Source organism: Schistocerca piceifrons, chromosome 7 (genome assembly GCF_021461385.2).
Source record: "Schistocerca piceifrons isolate TAMUIC-IGC-003096 chromosome 7, iqSchPice1.1, whole genome shotgun sequence".
Taxonomy (NCBI): Eukaryota; Metazoa; Arthropoda; class Insecta; order Orthoptera; family Acrididae; genus Schistocerca; species Schistocerca piceifrons.
The window spans coordinates 512,160,191-512,181,273 of record NC_060144.1 but is presented as its reverse complement, the minus strand read 5'-3'; the positions used below and the strand labels follow the sequence as shown (position 1 = coordinate 512,181,273).

General features: G+C 43.8%; 1 protein-coding gene across 3 annotated transcripts in view; it reads right to left on the bottom strand.

Moving 5' to 3' along the window:
• The window catches only part of LOC124805521, a 185,983-nt gene that overhangs the window by 118,878 nt on the left and 46,022 nt on the right, over positions 1-21,083 (bottom strand). Inside the window, exons 2-3 of one of the 3 annotated variants that reach the window (XM_047266085.1) lie at positions 1,514-1,690; positions 1,333-1,437 (exon numbers count right to left, since the gene is read on the bottom strand). In XM_047266085.1, coding sequence (XP_047122041.1) covers positions 1,333-1,437; positions 1,514-1,690 — 282 coding nt within the window. Of the gene's footprint in view, positions 1-1,297; positions 1,438-1,513; positions 1,691-21,083 lie in introns of those variants that run through there. The other 2 variants (XM_047266087.1, XM_047266086.1) reach the window with 2 other exon arrangements.

Below are 21,083 nucleotides of genomic sequence, written 5' to 3'. Positions count from 1 at the left end.
TCTTAACCTGTCTATCTTTGTCACTCCAATACTGTTTCTCAAGAATTTCATCTCACTAGCTTGTACTTTACTTTTCTCTCTTTCTTTCATAACCCAGGTTTATGATGCATGTGTCAGGATCAGGACATAATATGACTGGTATATAACCTTTTTACTGATTTGGGATGCATCTTTGCTCCACATCAGGCTTCTGACACACTTCCAAAATGCTTCTGCTTTCCTCCCCCGCTCGTTTATTTCCGTCTTCCTGTATCAGGCTTCCTAGGTACTCGAAACTATCCACTTTCCTCAATCGTTCCCCACCAATTGTTATTCCCATTGTTCCTCTCTCCTTCTTTCTTGCTGTGATAATTACCTCACTCTTACTTATACTACATTTCATCCCATATTCCTGTACTGTTCATTCCCATACATCCAACTGCTCTTGTACTTCCTCCTCCTTATTCCCCCAAATCATCAGATCATCTGCAAACACCATAGCTTTCATCTTCCTTTCACCAATTACTTGTGCTACTGTACTCATTATATCATCCATCACTACGATGAACAGTAAATATACAACTAGTAATAGTCAAAATAAATAAGAAACTCAATCACATTCATAAAAATAAACATAAAATTAGATCTGCTGTTATAGTCTTTATAACTGAGGGCCAATTTTTCTCTTTTATGGAAAGGCAGATTATACTCGGGTATGTTAATGGTAATTAGTTACAAGTGAAAAAATTATTTTTAAGAAGTCAGATGGCAAAACAAGAGGTGAAGTAAAAATAACCCAGCTTCCTTCATCACAAACTGACATGCAGGTAAAAAAGTATGTCCTGAAATGAAAAAACCAAACAACGACAAACAGATAGTTATGGTGCAGGGAACGAGTAGAAACCAATTAAAATGAAGAAAAGGCAACACACCCAAATAGCAGATGGCACCCCCCACCCCCACCCCCACCCTCCCCTCTGTCAGGTATCAGACACAGCAATTTATATTCTGAAGATTTCAGCTCCTACACATTAATAAGCAATGGTTGAAGTACAAGTGACAGCAAGCTTTTGTGTGTGTGAATGTGCATGTGCGTGCGTGCGTGTGTGTGTGTGTGTGTGTGTGTGTGTGTGTGTGTACCTGAGTGGTATTACATCTCCGCAGAGATTATTAGGAATCAGGAAGTACTTAGCCATAAGCAAGTACATATAAAATGATCATAACATGCTAAGCTTTAAAACAAATTCATTATTCAGTATAACAACAACAACAACAACAACAACACACACACACACACACACACACACACATACAAATACACAAATTTTATAACGTGAAGTTATGAACATACACCTCAGGATAACGTTTGAAGCACTGAAGTCCACAAATAATGCTACTAAGGATTTCTCTTTCCTTCTCAGAGCGATATTCTGCTGGTTTCATAAATGATGCTTTGTCCTGAAACACAAATAATCACATCGCTAATGAGCAGATTAAGCGTTTTCTTTGAGAAACAAATTGAGATTAAGTTTACCTGCAGGGAAAGTGTGCCCTTTTTGCCCCTTTTCCGCTTCAGAGCCAAGATTTTCTGTTGGTCAGTTTCATCTATTTCCTCTTCTTCAGTTTCAGTCAGCCAATAGAGGTTGGCAAACACTTTCCTCACAACTGCACGGAATCGTAGCTTACCTCTTAGCTTTGGTTCACCTGTCACCTGAAACAGATGAACTTTGTAAGAGATACCTCTCATTCTTATTGATTCTTTTGATTATTTGTTGTACAATATGCACAGTATGATGTTGGACATGTTAATATAAATATAGTGAAGATTATGCCATGAGAATGAGAACAGTATGTATTAACTGGAAGATATGTAATGTGATGATAACATTACAGCATGATATATTTAATAAAATAGGAATACTTCAGTAGACAAATGTGATCACATATGCATTTCAATATAAAAGAAAATGTTAGTAGATAGTAAATTTAGGTAGACTTTTTTTCATCTGTGATATAAGGTATTCGCTTATACTATAGTACAATTTATATAACAGGTAGTCTTGAGAACTACTTTAAATAATTGATATAATGGAAGGAAACATTCCACGTGGGAAAAATTATATATAAAAACAAAGATGAGGTGACTTACCGAACAAAAGCGCTGGCAGGTCGATAGACACACAAACAAACACAAACATACACACAAAATTCAAGCTTTCGCAACAAACTGTTGCCTCATCAGGAAAGAGGGAAGGAGAGGGGAAGACGAAAGGAAGTGGGTTTTAAAGGAGAGGGTAAGGAGTCATTCCAATCCCGGGAGCGGAATAATTGTATATTCTTTATAGTTTGATACAGTGGAGTAGTTTATAACTTAATGTTTCCCTCTTCTTAGGAGGCCAGTTTGTTCAAGAGCCGTTTGTGTTGATTTCTGTATATTGTATGCAGATTAAAGGAGTATCAAAAAATATCCACCTAAAGAGATGCAGTACAGTAATAATTACATTTACAATCTAGACTTAAACTGAACTGCTTCCATAAACTGCAACAATATGACAGGATTGAAGCACAAGTGCAACAATGCAAAAGCACATCTTTAAATGGCAGTAATCGCACAGTCAACTAGTTGCAACATAATATAGCCCACAGGACATTTCATATCAAAGACTATAAATCTCTAAAAATGAATCACAACTGAGTCAGACATTTTTAGACGTCAGTAAGCATTACTATGCAATAACACCGTCAAGTTATGTAGCTTCATGATGCCAATTCCACTATCAAAGAATAAAGACAGAAAGGAAATTTAGAGACAACCATATTGTTAACAATGAGATCATGAGGGGTGAACTATTAGTAATTGTAGTAGTTGCCATAGCAGTAACAGTAATCTTTATTTGAACATAACAGCATTACAGTCTTCAGTATTGCCATTAAAGCTAAGTTTGCTGATGACATTATAATGCTTTCAAAGGCAGTAAAGGACTTGGAAGATCAGATGAACATGGAACTGATAATGTCTTTCAAAGATAAACATCAACAGTGGTAATGGAATTTAGTCTGATTAAATCCAATCACACTGAGGGTATGGGACACTACAAGTAGTAGACAAGTTTTTCCATCTTGGCAGCAAACAGTGATGGCAGAACGAAAGGGGATAGAAAATGCAGACTAGCAAATAGCAAGAAAATCTTTTCTGAAAAAGAAAATAAGTGTTAGGAAGCCATTTGTGAAGTTATTTGTCTGGAGTTCGGCCTTGTATGAAACTGAAACATGAACAATAGTTCAGACAAGAAGGGAATAGAAGCTTTTGAAATCAAGTATCACAGAAGATGGCTGGAGAGTAAATGAGGAGACTGAGTAACTAATTAAGAGGTCCTGAATCAAACTGACAAAAAACAAATTTTCAAAACAACTTCAGTAAAAATAGGGGTCAGTTGAAAGGAAACATGCTGAGTCATAATGGAATCATAAGTTTGGTAATGGAGGGAAGTGTGGGGGGTAAAAATAGTAGAGCAATAACAAGGCATCGCTACAGTAAGCAGGTTCAAGTACATGCAGTGTGCTGTAGGTATGAAAAGATATAAATGAGATATACTAGCATGGAGAGCTGCATCAAACCAGTCTTTGGCCTGAAGAGCACATCAATGACATATATATCCTAATGGAAGATTTATGAGCACATCAATGACATATATATCCTAATGGAAGGTTTATGAGCACATCAATGACATATATATATCCTAATGAAAGATTTATGTAGCATCACACAGGCACTTTCTTTGGTGACTCAGTGGTCCAATGCAATATATCACCAGGTACCCACAGTTGGGTCGAGTGTATCCCACACCAAAAGAAAAGAAGGGTTCATCAGAGATGCTTGTCTACATACTCATTTTGCAGATAAATGGTTGAGCGAGGCATCACCATGGAACTTGCTACCATCCTTGACGAATTTCCTCCATCTGCTACAGTTTTCAGAAAACTCCTCCCATTTGTCACAGTCAACATTAAATGCATTCCTATCATGCTCACAGCAAAGTGCAAAGCAGGTCTTCCAGGGGGTCCCTTGGCATGTGCTATCTCAATAACTAAACTGTGGTAAGGAAGACAGGAGCGGTCCATAAGATTAAGTGTCCCACAGCAGGCAATGTACCTTGAGAATGGCAGGGACACTTGGTAGACTTGCAGCATTCAGGACCATTTCATTTGTCACACAGACCCTCCACATTATGCCAAGAATGTTTCATAAGCACTGCAAATGAAAGGTGCTGAGCTTATGTTCTTGTTTGGCATTTGATGTCCAGGTCTGAACACCATACAAGAGTGAGCTCAGGATGCGTTTGATAGACAATCATTTTTGCAGTCACCATAAAGCGTTTGTTGATCCCCATTCTACTGCAGAACTCTCCAAAAGCATTCACCACTTTGCCAATTCTTGCATTAATTTCATTGTGTAGAGAAAGATCTTCTGACATCAGCAAACTGATGTTGCAGAATTTGTAGATTACATTCAACAAGGAGCCATCTAATCTTACGTCAGGCATATCTGTGTATCCTTTCACTATAATTGCAGTGTTCTTTACAATCACAGACATGGAGAAGAGCTTGCATGTAGCAGCAAACAGAACCATAAGACTTTGAAGGTCGTCTTTAGTACGTACAGGGCGTTTCAAAAAGAAAGAGCAGATTTCAAACATTTATTTCTCAAAAACTACAAATGATAGAAACACAATTCAAACGTTTCTTGTCAGAGAAAGGTTCAAAGTTTTTCAATGGTCCGCGCAGAAGTTCCATGCAAATCCGCAGTGGCGCTGGCGTTTGTTTGTAGGAAAATGGCGACGACACCACAGGAACGATCATTTTGTGTGCTGCAATTTGCAAAGTTAGAGTCCATTGTTGGTGTGCAACGTGCATTCCGCCGTCAATTCAACAAACAGCCGCCTCGTCATAAGCAAATTTATGAGTGGCATCACAGATTCGTAGAAGATGGTTGCATCTGCAAGCGAAAAAGCACGGGTCGTCCACGCACATCGGATGAAAATGTCGAGCGTGTCCGTGCAGCTTACGAAAGGAGCCCTAGAAAATCCACGGCACGGGCAAGTCACGAACTAAACATGTCTAAAACAACGGTATGGCGCGTTCTGAGTAACCGTCTGCACATGAAGCCGTACAAACTGCAGTTATTGCAAGCATTGCGTCCTGACGACCACAACAAAAGGTTCGAATTTTCAACTGCAATTCTACAGGACATGGAAGAGGACAATTTTGCCGAACGATTAATTTTTTCAGATGAATCAACGTTTCACATTTCTGGTAAAGTTAATCGGCATAACGTACGAATTTGGGCGAGTGAAACTCCGAGGGACGTTATTCAACATGAAAGAGACTCACCAAAGGTTAACGTCTTTTGTGCAATTTCGGTAAACAAAGTTTATGGACCTTTCTTTTTCATGGAGAAAACTATCACAGGAACCATTTACCTGGACATGTTAGAAAACTGGCTATTTCCTCAACTTCAGGAAGATTCAAATCACTTCATCTTCATGCAAGATGGCGCCCCACCACACTTCTCTGAACCTGTACGACGGTACCTAAATAACACCATTCCAGGACGGTGGATTGGAAGAGCAGGAGCACAAGATCAATGTCATCGTCTGTGGCCTCCCAGGTCACCAGACCTTACTCCCTGCGATTTTTATTTGTGGGGGTACATAAAGGACTGTGTTTATGTCCCACCTATGCCCGCTACTCTTCAAGAGGTACGACATCGAATTGTTGCGGCCGTGAATTCGGTAACTAAAGACCAGTTGCGTCGTGTGTGGCAAGAAATGAGATACCGGTTTGATATTTGTCGTGTAACAAATGGTGCTCATATTGAGGTACAGTTTTGATATTTGTTGTGTAACATTTGGTACTCATATTGAGTGAAGGACCGTTGGAATTGTGTTTCTATCATTTGTAGTTTTTGAGAAATAAATGTTTGAAATCTGCTCTTTCTTTTTGAAACGCCCTGTATTATGATGCTGCATTGTCAGCAAATAAAGGTTACTAACAAATAAGTTCTCACAGTAATGCTGGTAGTTCTTGGATCTGAGTAACAAGATTTTGTAAAGTTTCCTGTCAGGTCTGGTATGCAGATGGATGCAAAGTTATGTTTCACCAAAAGTAACTTTGAGAATTAACGAGAAGAATATGGCATACAAGGGATATAGGTTCTGCCTTTTTTTTTCAACACTGATTTTTCATGTTACCCAAACATGTTTCAGCATCTCTGTGCCATCATCAGTGGGTTTTGTTTATTGGACTACTATAAAAATGAACATAATTTTAGGATGTAACAAGGTGGAACCTATATTCCATAATTTAACTGCAAACACAGAAGAAAGAAAAGAGCTGTAAACCCAAAAGATGAATATCAAACAAGGTAGGAACCAGTACACAGCCTTGACAAACTCCTTTTTTTTTGCAAGAAAAAGGCCTGCTGTGCTTCCTCCAAATATCACAGCACCCTTCATATCATCATGAAGAGCCCTGATCATCTTCAAAAGTTTTTTGAGGGAACCTTATCTTCACTAATAAAGTATAGAGTCCATGCCTGCTTACTGTGTCAAACGCCTTATTTAGGTCAATTAAAGCAATCAACAATGGGGTCTTCTTCTCATGGCATTTTTCCTGAATTTGTCAGAGTGTGAAGATCATTTGGTAGTAGATCACCGAGCTCAAAACCTACGTCACGATATACACGCACGGCAAGCTTCTCCAGTCTACACAGCACCACATGGGCAAACGCTTTTCCAATGGTACTAAGAACTGAAATTCTACAGTAGCAGTTGCAACCACCATGACTGCTTTTACCTTCATATAGAGTGACAATGTTGGCAACACACATCTTCTGCAGTACAGTACCCTCAGGCCAACACTTCAAACAAAGGCAGTAGAGCACTGGGAGGAGTTTAATCAGTTTAATAAGTTGTTTGTGGATACTGTCTTTACCACGGTGTTTCCTGCATTTAAGCCACACTACAGCTTTCTGAAGATCCTCCTCAGGCACAGCATCCAGCTCATGGCAAGTTGACAGCTGAGAAATTTTTCCATTTCTTTTGAGCTGGTGTTGACCGGATGTAGGTGTGTAGAGGTTGGAATAGTGTTCTACCCTTTGTTGCTTTTTTTGACTACAATCTGTGATGACTATAAAGGCAGTCACCCATAGTATTGCGCATCCTCTCTCCCTTATAATGAATCAATCTTTAGAGGAAGGATGTTTTCCTGATAGACTGAAGTACGCTGAAATACGACCCATTTACAAAAAAGGCAGACACGATGAAGTGAGTAATTACACAGGACAACGAAAAAATTTTTTAAAAAACTTTTTTTACTTTGATAGCTGATTTTTACAGATTTTTGTGAGCTGAATCCAAATCTACCCTTAGTTTTTTGTATCACCCATAGTTTTCGAGCAATATGCTTTTTATTATATAGCATAAAAATCCTATGCTATACAGTAAATGGGGAAATTAATCAAACAATTTGTTACAACATAAGCATGGTTTGTATTTACAATAAGTTACTTAAAATTGATATGTGTTAATAGAGGTTTCACTTGTCAGCTAGTATTGGTTTGTATTTTTTTCTCTTTTTTCTTTGAAGCTTCTTGTGTAACTTTTTCTAAAATGAGTTGCTTGCTGAACTTCTCGGTGAAGTGACCAACCGTAGTCCACCATCATGTTGGTGTTCCAGTGGCCTTGGTAGTGTTTTTCCATCACATTAATGTCCTGGTGAAAACGGTCTCCTCGCTGCTCACTAACATGTCCCATATTGTCCAGGAAGTAATGAAGGTGACTGTTCAAAAAGTGAACTTTCAGGCTCATTAAACATCTTAAAGTTTCAAACTTCTTAATATTGTAATAAACCCTACCACTTATGTTAGAAGATAGATTAACAAAAGGCAAACCCATGTTTCTAGTATTTGTAGACTTAGAGAAAGCTTTTGACAATGTTGACTGGAATACTCTCTTTCAAATTCTGAAGGCGGCAGGGGTAAAATACAGGGAACGAAAGGCTATTTACAATTTGTACAGAAACCAGATGGCAGTTGTAAGAGTCGAGGGACATGAAAGGGAAGCAGTGGTCAGGAAGGGAGTGAGACAGGGTTGTAGCCTCTCCCTGATGCTATTCAATCTGTATATTGAGCAAGCAGTAAAGGAAACAAAAGAAAAATTCGGAGTAGGTATTAAAATCCATGGAGAAGAAATAAAAACTTTGAGGTTCGCCGATGACATTGTAATTATGTCAGAGACAGCAAAGGACTTGGAAGAGCAGTTGAACGAAATGGACAGTGTCTTGAAAGGAGGATATAAGATGAACATCAACAAAAGCAAAACTAGGGTAATAGAATGTAGTCGAATTAAGTCGGGTGATGCTGAGGGAATTAGATTGGGAAATGAGACACTTAAAGTAGTAAAGGAGTTTTGCTATTTGGGGAGCAAAATAACTGATGATAGTCGAAGTAGAGAGGATATAAAATGTAGACTGGTAATGGCAAGGAAAGCATTTCTGAAGAAGAGAAATTTGTTAACATCGAGTATAGATTTAAGTGTCACGAAGTTGTTTCTGAAAGTATTTGTATGGAGTGTAGCCATGTATGGAAGTGAAACATGGACGATAAATTGTTTGGACAAGAAGAGAATAGAAGCTTTTGAAATGTGGTGCTACAGAAGAATGCTGAAGATTAGATGGGTAGATCACATAACTAATGAGGAGGTATTGAATAGAATTAGAGAGAAGAGAAATTTGTGGCACAACTTGACTAGAAGAAAGGATCGGTTGGTAGGGCATATTCTTGAACAGATTCAGAAGGATGTAGGATGCACTAGGTACTGGGAGATGAAGAAGCTTGCACAGGATAGAGTAGCATGGAGAGCTGCATCAAACCAGTCTCAGGACTGAAGACCACAACAACAACAACAACAACAACAATATTGTAGCTATAACAGAAACATATTCTGGGTCTTTTCCATGTGCTAAGAACTTTGTAATGACTTGCCTGAATGATACCCATGCTTCTTTCTCATTTAAGGTCATTGTGGATTCAAAGTTAACATCAAACATCAATTTTCTAATGTCAGGTCCAACAAAGACGCCTTCTTTTAGTTTAGCTTCTGAAAGGTGTGGAAACTTTTGGCAGAGATACTTAAAACAAGGTCCATCTTTAGGCAAAGCCTTTACAAACTGTTTCATTAGGCCTAACTTTATATGCGGAGGTGGTAGGAGTATGTGTTTTGGATCTACAAGGTTTTTGCGTAGAATGTTTTTCTCACCAGGTTTTAAAGACCCACTCACAGGCCAGTTCTTTCTGCGCCAGTGTTGATCCCTAGCCCTACTGTCCCATTCACACAAGAATCATGGAAATTTGGCAAAGCCACCTTGCTGATCAAGGAGCATGCATGTTATTTTTAGATCACCATACATCATCCAACCATGAGCAGAATAGCCCATTTTACTTAGCACTATTTCTAGGTTTTCATAGCTTTCCTTCATATGTACAGAATATCAAACAGGTATAGATGCATACATGTTACCATCGTGTAATAAAGCAGTCTTTAAACTAGTTTTGGATGAATCAATAAACTACATTTGGTACAAAATCCCTGCATTGAGATTGGGTCCTTGAGAATATTGATGTGTTGAAACCCCTCCTTGTTTCTAAGTGTCAGGCAACTATCAACTAGAACTGAAACCACTGCAACACTACCCACAATGATCTAAACAAAGCAAAGGTAGTTGTTAAGTGCACAGTTTGCAACTGCATTCATACATACTGGGAGAAACTATGTACAAGTATACAGGAGTATTTAGGTGTCGGAGACATTGGTGTAGTGTATTCGGGTATCAAAAGGGCTATTGGGCCCGCTTCTAAGAAGACTGCCTCACGTAAGGAGATCGATGGTAGAATAGAAACTTTATTCGCACATAACATGTCATATACAATCAGTTGATTGGGACATAGGTGAGTTGTCAGTTTAAAGCCACTTCTAATTGTAAGTATACAGAATAATTACAGGTAATTTTTAATTTTAAGTACCACAAAATGATTTAAAATAATCATGTTGAAAATAAAGTAAAATTAGGAATAAACATTTACTTAAAGTACTTTTTTAGCATGACAGAATAAAATGTAACATCAGGCACAGTTATTTGTGACAGTGTCATAAATTCTTCTACACTGTAATAATATTTACTTCCTAGGTATTTTTTAAAATGATGTCCAACTTCTTCTTGTCCATAATTTTTAAATTTTTCATAGACCTTATTTTCCAGTCTCATACCCATATAGTAAGGTGTCTTCTGCAGCAGCTTTAGCCTATGAATTGGTAACTTATATTGATATTTGTTTCTTGTTTCATAATCATGCTTAAACAGGTTATCCTCAAAAAGTTGTGGATTTTGTTTAGAAAACTTAATTGTCGCATAGATATAGAGGCCAGGAACAGTCATAAGATCAAGGGCCTTGAACAGGGGCCTGCACGATTGTCTTTTTTCTGCATCTGCCGTGGCTCTAATGAGTTTTTTCTGTAGCCTAAAGACTCTCTGTAAGTTTGTTTTATCAGATCCCCAAAAAATTATACCTTATCTAATCACAGATACAAAATATGCATGATGTACAACTTTTATGACTGGTGTTTCTATTATACTGCTTATAACATTCATTGCAAATATTAGACTATTTAGATGGTGACACATGTCATCTATGTGGTCTGTCCATGATAAATTCTTGTTCAGCATTACACCTAGAATTTTGGTACTGTTCGTGGTGGCAAAGTGATTGTCCTCATATGTTATTTCTAGTATATCCTGTACAGCTTGTTTTGTGGTAAAGCGAATGATTTGTGTCTTTATTAGATTTAATTTCAGACCATTATTTCTCACCCAGGCCTCAATTTCAGCCAGAGACTGCTGAAGATGACTAATTAAATTTTCATTTTTCTTGTAACAGTCTGTGGCGACAGTCGACTGCCAGTAACTTCACCAGCGAAGCGCAGAGTAAAAGGTCTTTGGGGACTCGAGCTTCTTTGGCAGTCCCATCTGCGTCTTGACTAGTGATACACGTGTCGTGAAATTGTGCATTGTTTTTCTTGTGTTTCTGTAAATATACGAACCGTAATAAAAGTGCCTTATCGTAATAAGTTGGAATTTTTGGTGCGTGGACCGTCACTATAGCCATAAAAACCCACATTGGTGACCCCGAGTCGCGAAAATACGTTGCAGTCGCTCGCTGTGTATCACTGGTTTTGCGCCAATAGACAATGTCGCAGCCTCCAGTTTTTATGGCAGTGCATGACACCGCGACCGCAAAATGGACATTCGATTGTGAAGCGCAACGCTTCACCCCGTGTGCCACTAATACATCGGGAATGTTCGTATCTCCCGTGTTTGCCTCGCCTGGCCGGACGACTCTAACCTCTACTGGCATACCACACCGGGTGCTGTACACATCGTCGCAGACACCTTCTACGGCATTCTACACTCAACAGAATGCCTCTTCAGCACAGGACCCCGGAAACCCCGAGTTTCTACCGCACAGCATGGACCACGCGGCTGGCCAGTTTCTGGGTCCACATACACGGCTGCCGTTTAACGTGCCCCCCTTTGCGCCGGTCGAAGGGACACTCGCGCCAACCGCGCCGGACAATTTATACGCCTACCCGTCCTGCCACCCCGCGCACACCTCGGGCGACGCACCTGCCGTGGTTCCGCCCCATCACTCGGCGCTCAATCGCAATCTCGCGCCTCTGCTCGAGATTCCGGCTGCACCAGCAGTTGACCCGCCCGCCCCTGCCGCGACGTGCTTGTCGTGTGGCCGCACAGATTCCGTGCCTACATGGACTGGATACTACGTCTCACCTACACAGCTAACAGACGTTCAACGCAACACATCGCGTACCACTGAGGCACATTTCGCACCAGTGAACACCGTGCAGAATCCCCGTGTGTTTCGTGCCCCTCTTACAGCCCCGCAAACACTGGCCCCCGGCCGTTTTCCGAAGCTGCCGCCGTTACAACCGGACAACCCACTGATGTGGTTTACTTTGGTGGACATGTTGGACATACACGGTATTGTGGACGACAGCACCCATTTCGTGTGTTTAGTGAACAACCTGCACGACCACCCTGATCTCATCAGTGACTTATTGCTGAACCCTCCTAAGAGCAACAAATATGCCTCTGCTCGCGCATTACTTATCGAACGCCTCTCTCGTCCGCCGGCCGATACTATTCACAACATAATTTACGATGAGACTTTATGCGACAGAACACCCTCACAGCTGTGGCGACGCTTGCGTGCACAGGTCGGTACCGAGATCCTGCCAAACTTAGCACTCTGGGCATTGTGGCTGGTGAAGCGGCCACAAGAACTACAGTTAAATTTGCTTCCACATACCGCAGCGTCACTCGAGGATAAACTACGGCTGGCGGATCAGGCATACGCCATTATTCGACACAACACAGTGTCTAACACCGCCGAGGTTGGTAACCCTGTGTGTATACTTCCACCGTCGGGTGGTAGAGGCCGGGCGCGTGCGTATCGCGGACAGCACACGGAACAGCAGCCACCTAGCGGCCAAGACCGGGAACCACCAGCGGGTCGGCAACAGCCGCTCCCCACCCCAACCGGGTTAGCGCCTGCCCGCCCTGCCTGATGCTTCGGCTGGCGGGACGAGTATAGCCAATTCACGCATATGCTGGTTTCACACCACTTTCAGGGACGCCGCTCGCAACTGCCATCCGCCCTGCGCATTCCCAAATGCTGCACGCGGGCCGCAGTAGGCGCCACGGCCCGCGGATACAGGCAGGGGCGCCCACAGACATTGCATTCTGTCAGATCCCCCACCCCACGAGGCCGTCTATACGCCTTGGATGTAGGTTCATGCCGGTATTTTCTTGTCGATACTGGAGCAGACGTTAGTGTCATACCTCCCACATTTTCTGTAAAGGACACAACATCAACCAAACTGTCCCTTCAAGCAGCAAATAAGTCGACACTTCGTGTCGAGGGTTTGGCCAAGTTACCTATTGAACTCATACCCGGTAAACAGTTCACTTGGTCCTTCTACGTGGCTGATGTCGAAGATCCAGTATTAGGCATCAACTTCCTTTTCCACTTCGGACTGTCTCCAGATCTTCAGTCAGCCGCATTATTGCACCACGCCTCGTCCACGCACATTGCGTGTTCAGTTGCCTCTTCGGCCCCCCCTCCCTCTCGGCTGCCCGACGACCTGGGCACAGCTCCCATCAAGTGCTCTTCATCGGCAGACAGCCTCACGATTTCCACTGCCCTTCTCCAGCCTGAACGCCCTGCAGTCGACGATCTCCGTCCTCACAACGTCGAACAGAACCGTGCCAGATCATCGGCTATGCAAGCCCTCACCGAGGCACGACGCCTCTTACAACGCCTGCCAACACCGCCACCACCTGACACCACAGATGCACCTCATGGAACTTTGTCGACACCGAAGCAGACTGCTTCCCTGGCACATCAGGTTAGTGACTCTCGTGTGCTACCGATCCCCGTTCACGACGGGCCCCAAATGAGTTCGCCAGCCAAGCTGAACGCTATTACGAATGGCACGACACACAAAATTGTCACGACAGATGGGCCTCCAGTGCGCCATAAAGCGCGCCGACTGCCACCACATAAACTACACCTTGCTAAAGCCGCAGTGGAGGACCTTCTAAGGACAGGCATTGTTCGCCCATCAGACAGTAACTGGTCCTCCCCCATACATTTAGTTCCCAAAAAGGACGGCACTGTGCGCCTGTGCGGCAACTATCGTCGCCTCAACGCGTGGACGGTATTAGACAATTACCCAATACCTCACATACAAGACTTTGCGCAAGTTCTTAGCGAAGCACGCATCTTCAGTGTCTTGGACTGCCGCAAGGCATATTTACAGATACCAATGGAACAGAGTGACATCCCAAAGACAGCAGTAATCAAACCTTTTGGCCTGTACGAATTTTGTTACATGCCTTATGGTCTCAAAAACGTGGCCCAAACTTGGCAGCGTTTTATAGACTCACTTCTTTTTAACTGCACATATTGCTACGCATACCTCGATGACATACTAATTTTCTCCCCCTCTGACAGGGAACATGAACTCCACCTGGCCACAATACAGGACTTATTGACACGTAACGGAGTCGAGATCAATAATGACAAGTCACAACTCCGCTGCACCGCTGTCACTTTTCTGGGGTACACAGTCTCCTCGGATGGTATATGCCCCCCGCAGGAGCGGGTTGACTGCATTCGTGAGCTACCCCTCCCAGTGTCGTTTCGGGAATTACGCCGGTTTTTAGGAACTGTCAATTTCTACCGTCGTAACCTGCCGATGGCGGCAGCAATTCAAGCCCCTTTGACTGATGCATTGGCCGGAAAACAAACCTCAGGCAGTCGCCGAGTACCGTGGTCTGACAGCATGGTGAGAGCTTTTGAAGACCTTAAATCAGCGTTTGCACGTGGTGTCACTCTCGCCCATCCTTTGCCAGATGCCTGCATCTCGATTACAGCAGATGCAAGTGATTTCGCAATCGGTGCAGTCCTACAACAGCATGTCAATGACACGACTCAACCACTCCGTTTTTTTTTTCCAAAAAATTATCTACAGCTCAACGTAAATGGTCAGCATTCGACAGAGAATTGCTTGCAGTTTATGAAGCTGTAAAATATTTCTGCACAGACATTGAAGGAAGGAATATAACAATCTTCATGGACCACCGCCCCCTTGCGGAGGCTATCCGTAACCCCGCTACTGACCTTCCCCCACGTAGGTTCCGGCAAATGGACTTAATTTGCCAATACACAACAGACATCCGTTACACTCGAGGGTCAGAAAATGTGGTGGCTGACTACCTATCACGTATCACTGCAATTTCATCCCCCATTAATTTCGATGAATTGGCCCACTTACAGGACAGTGACACCGAATTGCACAACCTCTGACAGGACCCAGATACTTCCCTTCAGATCATTTCGTGCAACCTACCGTGCTCGGCCAAGCCGCTGTGGTGTGATACATCCACGGGCACCGCTCGGCCTATTGTTCCCCCTGCGCTGCGTCGCCAAGTGTTCAGTACTTTACATAACCTGCCACATCCTGGTGCTAAGGCTACTACGCGCCTGGTTACAGAACGCTTTGTGTGGCCAGGTGTGAAGAGGGATTGTCGTACTTGGGCTCGTGCTTGTTTACTGTGCCAGCGCAGCAAAGTTGGCAGGCACACACAACCCAGTCTAGGTAAATTCGACATCCCGAAAGGCCGCTTCCGTCATGTACATGTGGATCTCATAGGACCATTACCCGTATCGGATGGTTTCAGGTATATCCTGTCCGGCATTGATCGCATTACACGTTGAGTGGAGGCAATCCCCCTGCAGGACATCACAGCAGATTCCGTAGCACGTGCATTTGTATCCTCCTGGACAGCTCGATTTGGCTGTCCTACATCCATCACCACCGACCAGGGAAGACAGTTTGAATCCCTGCTGTTTAACAAACTCTGCGTCCTCTGTGGGGTGGATAGATTCCGCACTACGGCTTACCACCCCCAGAGCAATGGACTGGTCGAGCGGTGGCGCAGAATGCTGAAAGCGGCACTCATGTGCCATGGTGGTGAGTGGTGCGATGCCCTTCCCGGGGTTATGCTAGGAATACGCACGGCTTACAAGACAGACCTCCAGGCTTCACTCGCAGAGCCCCTGTATGGCGAGACCCTAGTCCTCCCCACAGAGTTTGTCAACGACGAAGCAATCACCGACCTGTCCGACCTCCCCATGCTAGTTGAACGGGTCCGGAGACACACAGCCGCGATCCGCATGCCCCCTCCACGGCCACATATCCGCCCTCGCGTGTTCAGGCATGCGGCACTGGACTCTTGTGAGTTCATTATGTTACGGGATGACACGGTCAAACCGGCATTACAACCACCCTACTCTGGCCCACATCGAGTAGTGTCTCGCAGGGACAATACTATGGACATTCTCGTCAGTGGTCGCCGGCAGACAGTTTCCCTCCAACGCGGGAAACCAGCCTGGACGATTGAAGAATCTGTAACACCCCCCCCCCCCCCCCCCCCCGAGTCAAGTGTTCTTCCATCAGAGGGTGATGACCCCGATCCCACACAGACCACCCACCCTCCTGCGTCCCACCATGATCGTATGTGCATCAAGCCTACACCCGAGGGCAACTCAGCGGTTGCGTACAATGATATGCTACCCTCGTTCCAAACAGGCACTGCGTGTGACAATCCACAACCTCAGGCTCAACCTCATGTTGCGTGTGACATTACACCGTCCCAAGTGTTGGTACCCAATACCTCCACAGAGTGTTCCAATGTTTCTTCTGAACTACGTTACTTTTCGCCCCCACCCCCCCTAGTGCACCCTACATCCACTGTCGACGAAATTTGCATCGCAATCAATGCCTCTGAGTGCCAATGCGATGAGCTTTCCTTGCAGCTCCACGAGGGATCCATCTTCATCCTCTGCATAGGAGACACTTCACGTGGGTCCACACCCACGTCACACATCACCATCCTGCGCACAGTCCCTATCCCAAATGGGGTGGATACGGCTGCCATTACCGCAATGTTCAGCACCGACGGGATGCTCAAGATTCGCATCCCCCTCTCCGCCGGTACTGCAACAACATCTCCTGTGCCCGTCCAGTTCACACATGTAGGTCGACCAGTCCGCCCCCCCCACTGGATGGCGGACTATACGAGCGCTAGTCCACCCTGCACAGACAGTATGGTCACTTAGCACACGCTGCTATCAACCAGTGAGCATCCCACAACGCCACTACACAGGAAGACACCCATGTCCGTCCCCCAGTGCTCCGCACTCCTTGGGGGGGGGGGGGGGGGGGGCGGCTCTGTGGCGACAGTCAACTGCCAGTAACTTCACCGGCGAAGTGCAGAGTAAAAGGTCTTTGGGGACTCGAGCTTCTTTGGCAGTCCCGTCTGCATCTTGACTAGTGATACACGTGTCGTGAAATTGTGCTTTGTTTTTCATGTGTTTCTGTAAATATATGAACCATAATAAAAGTGCCCACTGGATGGCGGACTATACGAGCGCTAGTCCACCCTGCACAGACAGTATGGTCACTTAGCACACGCTGCTATCAACCAGTGAGCATCCCACAACGCCACTACACAGGAAGACACCCATGTCCGTCCCCCAGTGCTCCGCACTCCTGGGGGGGGGGGGCGGCTCTGTGGCGACAGTCAACTGCCAGTAACTTCACCGGCGAAGTGCAGAGTAAAAGGTCTTTGGGGACTCGAGCTCCTTTGGCAGTCCCGTCTGCGTCTTGACTAGTGATACACGTGTCGTGAAATTGTGCTTTGTTTTTCATGTGTTTCTGTAAATATACGAACCATAATAAAAGTGCCTTATCGTAATAAGTTGGAATTTTTGGTGCGTGGACCATCACTATAGCCATAAAAACCCACAAGTCTATTGCTGTAGAGTCACCTGCATAAAGAATAGTGTCTGAATTTATGTTAGTCGGCAGGTCATTTATATAATACAAGAACAATATTTGTCCAAGGATAGATCCTTGTGGCACACTTTGTTCTGCCTTTCCCCAACTTGAGAAGACTCTCTTATCAGTTTTTTCTATTAAATGTTCTTTGTTTCCTATTTTATAGGTAAGATGATGTCCATCTCAGTGAATTTTCACTAAAACCACATGCTTGTAGCTTGCAAAGTAGTAGTTTGTAATCTACTGTGTCAAAGGCTTTACTTAGGTCATAAAAGAAGCCCGATACATTCATATTTTTATCTAGACTACTACTAATTTTTGTAATAAGTTCATTAATGGTTTGCACAGTGCAGTGGCCTCTTTGGAAATCATGCTGATTGTTCTGGATAATATTATGCAGATTATTGTAGTTAACTATCTGGTTGCATGCAGCTCTTACAAATATTTTGGAAAACATTGATAACAATGAGATTGCTCGATAACACAGGCCAATGGTGGAAAAACGTTTTTGCTGAATATACCTTATTCTTATGTTTTTTAAGGTGGGCATTCCAAATATGGTACTTAAAAAACTGTATCTCCCACCATTTCTTCACATTTTACAGTTAAATTTATTAAATAAAGCGATTTTTTAAGAATTTAACTGTTTATATACACTCCTGGAAATGGAAAAAAGAACATATTGACACCGGTGTGTCAGACCCACCATACTTGCTCTGGACACTGCGAGAGGGCTGTACAAGCAATGATCACACGCACGGCACAGTGGACACATCAGGATCCGCGGTGTTGGCCGTCGAATGGCGCTAGCTGCGCAGCATTTGTGCACCGCCGCCGTCAGTGTCAGCCAGTTTGCCGTGGCATACGGAGCTCCATCGCAGTCTTTAACACTGGTAGCATGCCGCGACAGCGTGGACGTGAACCGTATGTGCAGTTGACGGACTTTGAGCGAGGGCGTATAGTGGGCATGTGGGAGGCCGGGTGGACGTACAGCCGAATTGCTCAACACGTGGGGCGTGAGGTCTCCACAGTACATCGATGTTGTCGCCAGTGGTCGGCGGAAGGTGCACGTGCCCGTCGACCTGGGACCGGACCGCAGCGACGCACGGATGCACGCCAAGACCGTAGGATCCTACGCAGTGCCGTAGGGGACCGCACCGCCACTTCCCAGCAAATTAGGGACACTGTTGCTCCTGGGGTATCAGCGAGGACCATTCGCAACCGTCTCCATGAAGCTGGGCTACGGTCCCGCACACCGTTAGGCCGTCTTCTGCTCACGCCCCAACATCGTGCAGCCCGCCTCCAGTGGTGTCGCGACAGGCGTGAATGGAGGGACGAATGGAGACGTGTCGTCTTCAGCGATGAGAGTCGCTTCTGCCTTGGTGCCAATTATGGTCGTATGCGTGTTTGGCGCCGTGCAGGTGAGCGCCACAATCAGGACTGCATACGACCGAGGCACACAGGGCCAACACCCGGCATCATGGTGTGGGGAGCGATCTCCTACACTGGCCGTACACCACTGGTGATCGTCGAGGGGACACTGAATAGTGCACGGTACATCCAAACCGTCATCGAACCCATCGTTCTACCATTCCTAGACCGGCAAGGGAACTTGCTGTTCCAACAGGACAATGCACGTCCGCATGTATCCCGTGCCACCCAACGTGCTCTAGAAGGGGTAAGTCAACTACCCTGGCCAGCAAGATCTCCGGATCTGTCCCCCATTGAGCATGTTTGGGACTGGATGAAGCGTCGTCTCACGCGGTCTGCACGTCCAGCACGAACGCTGGTCCAACTGAGGCACCAGGTGGAAATGGCATGGCAAGCCGTTCCACAGGACTACATCCAGCATCTCTACGATCGTCTCCATGGGAGAATAGCAGCCTGCATTGCTGCGAAAGGTGGATATACACTGTACTAGTGCCGACATTGTGCATGCTCTGTTGCCTGTGTCTATGTGCCTGTGGTTCTGTCAGTGTGATCATGTGATGTATCTGACCCCAGGAATGTGTCAATAAAGTTTCCCCTTCCTGGGACAATGAATTCACGGTGTTCTTATTTCAATTTCCAGGAGTGTAGTTAAAATAATTTAAAAAGGAAATGTAATGAATGTAGATGATGTTGGTAGCACTGCTGAAAAACATTTGATGCCAAAAAATGGTTGATTCTGTTTTTGTGTCAACAGATTGTTTTTGTTACTGTCAACCTAACCTCACTTTCCCATTTCCTGTACATGTGCTCATTACAATGTCTAATGGTGGTTGTTGTAAAAACTCTGGTGACAGTTTTTGTTATATTTGTGGTGAATTTGTGACTAAAAAAACACCAAAGAAACATTACAGACTTTGTGAAAGAGATTTATCTATCATACTTTGGATCTAAATTTGGTGATGATGATAAATCTTGGGCGCCGCATAAGGTATGTTATGTGAATGTTGAAGATCTGAGAAAATGGTCCAAAAAGGAGAAAAAAGCCTTTAGATTTGCTGTTCCTATGATATGGAGGGAGCCAAGAAATCATTGTTACTTTTGCAGTGTCGATATTACTGGTCATAATTCGAAAAACAAGAAGGTAATAAGCTACCCTAACCTTCTATCCGCCATCCAACCAGTAGGTAATGGTGTAGATTTGCCAGTTCCTGAACCATCAGATGATTTAAATTCTATTCCAACAGAAGTGTTGTCTGATGTACAATCTGATTTGCATGAACCAAATGATGATGAATTCCATTGTAATACAGAAAGTCTAGAACCCAAATTGTTTACTCAGACGGAACATGAAATTTGGCTAGGGATCTGGGCTTAACGAAAGAAAAAGCTGAATTGCTTGGCTCTACATTAAAAGAAAAGAACTTATTGACAGTTGGAACCAGCATATACACATATAGAATGAGAGAGCAGCAGTTTTCCAAGGTTTTTCAACAAGAAGGTGATTTAGTGTACTGCTCAGACATTCCTGGTCTGATGAATCAGTTTGGTATTGAATACAAAAAGGAAGACTGGAGGTTATGCCTAGTAGTGTATTAAAAACCGTAAGGAACTTTAAGTTATCAGTTAGTGCTGATATTTACGACATGACTTGCAATTTACTGAAGAAAGTCATTCATACCACTGTTAATCCACTTCATAAACAAATGTTTATAAGAGGGATACTTTCTATAGGAGCTGAAATTATCTAGAGTGGCTCCTGTGTATAAAAAGAGTGACAAAGACAACCCTGCAAGTTTCAGATCAACATCAATAGTTCCAGTCACAGCCAAAATAGTAGAATACATCATTTACCATCAGTTGTCTGCTCATATTGAAAAACTTGGAATATTTAATGTAGCACAATACTGATTTAGAAAAAAATCGTCAACAGTAGATGCAATAGACTCCGTAATTAAATATGTTCTTAAAGTGTTTGAGGCGAAAAGAGTTGCTCATGCCACTTTCTGTGACCTGGGGAAAGCATTTGACTGTGTAGGTCCTAATACACTACTACAGGAACTCCATTTTTATGGCATCAGGGATAACAGCCTAAAACTACTAAAATCTTGTCTCCAAAACCGTATGTAAGTTGTGTAT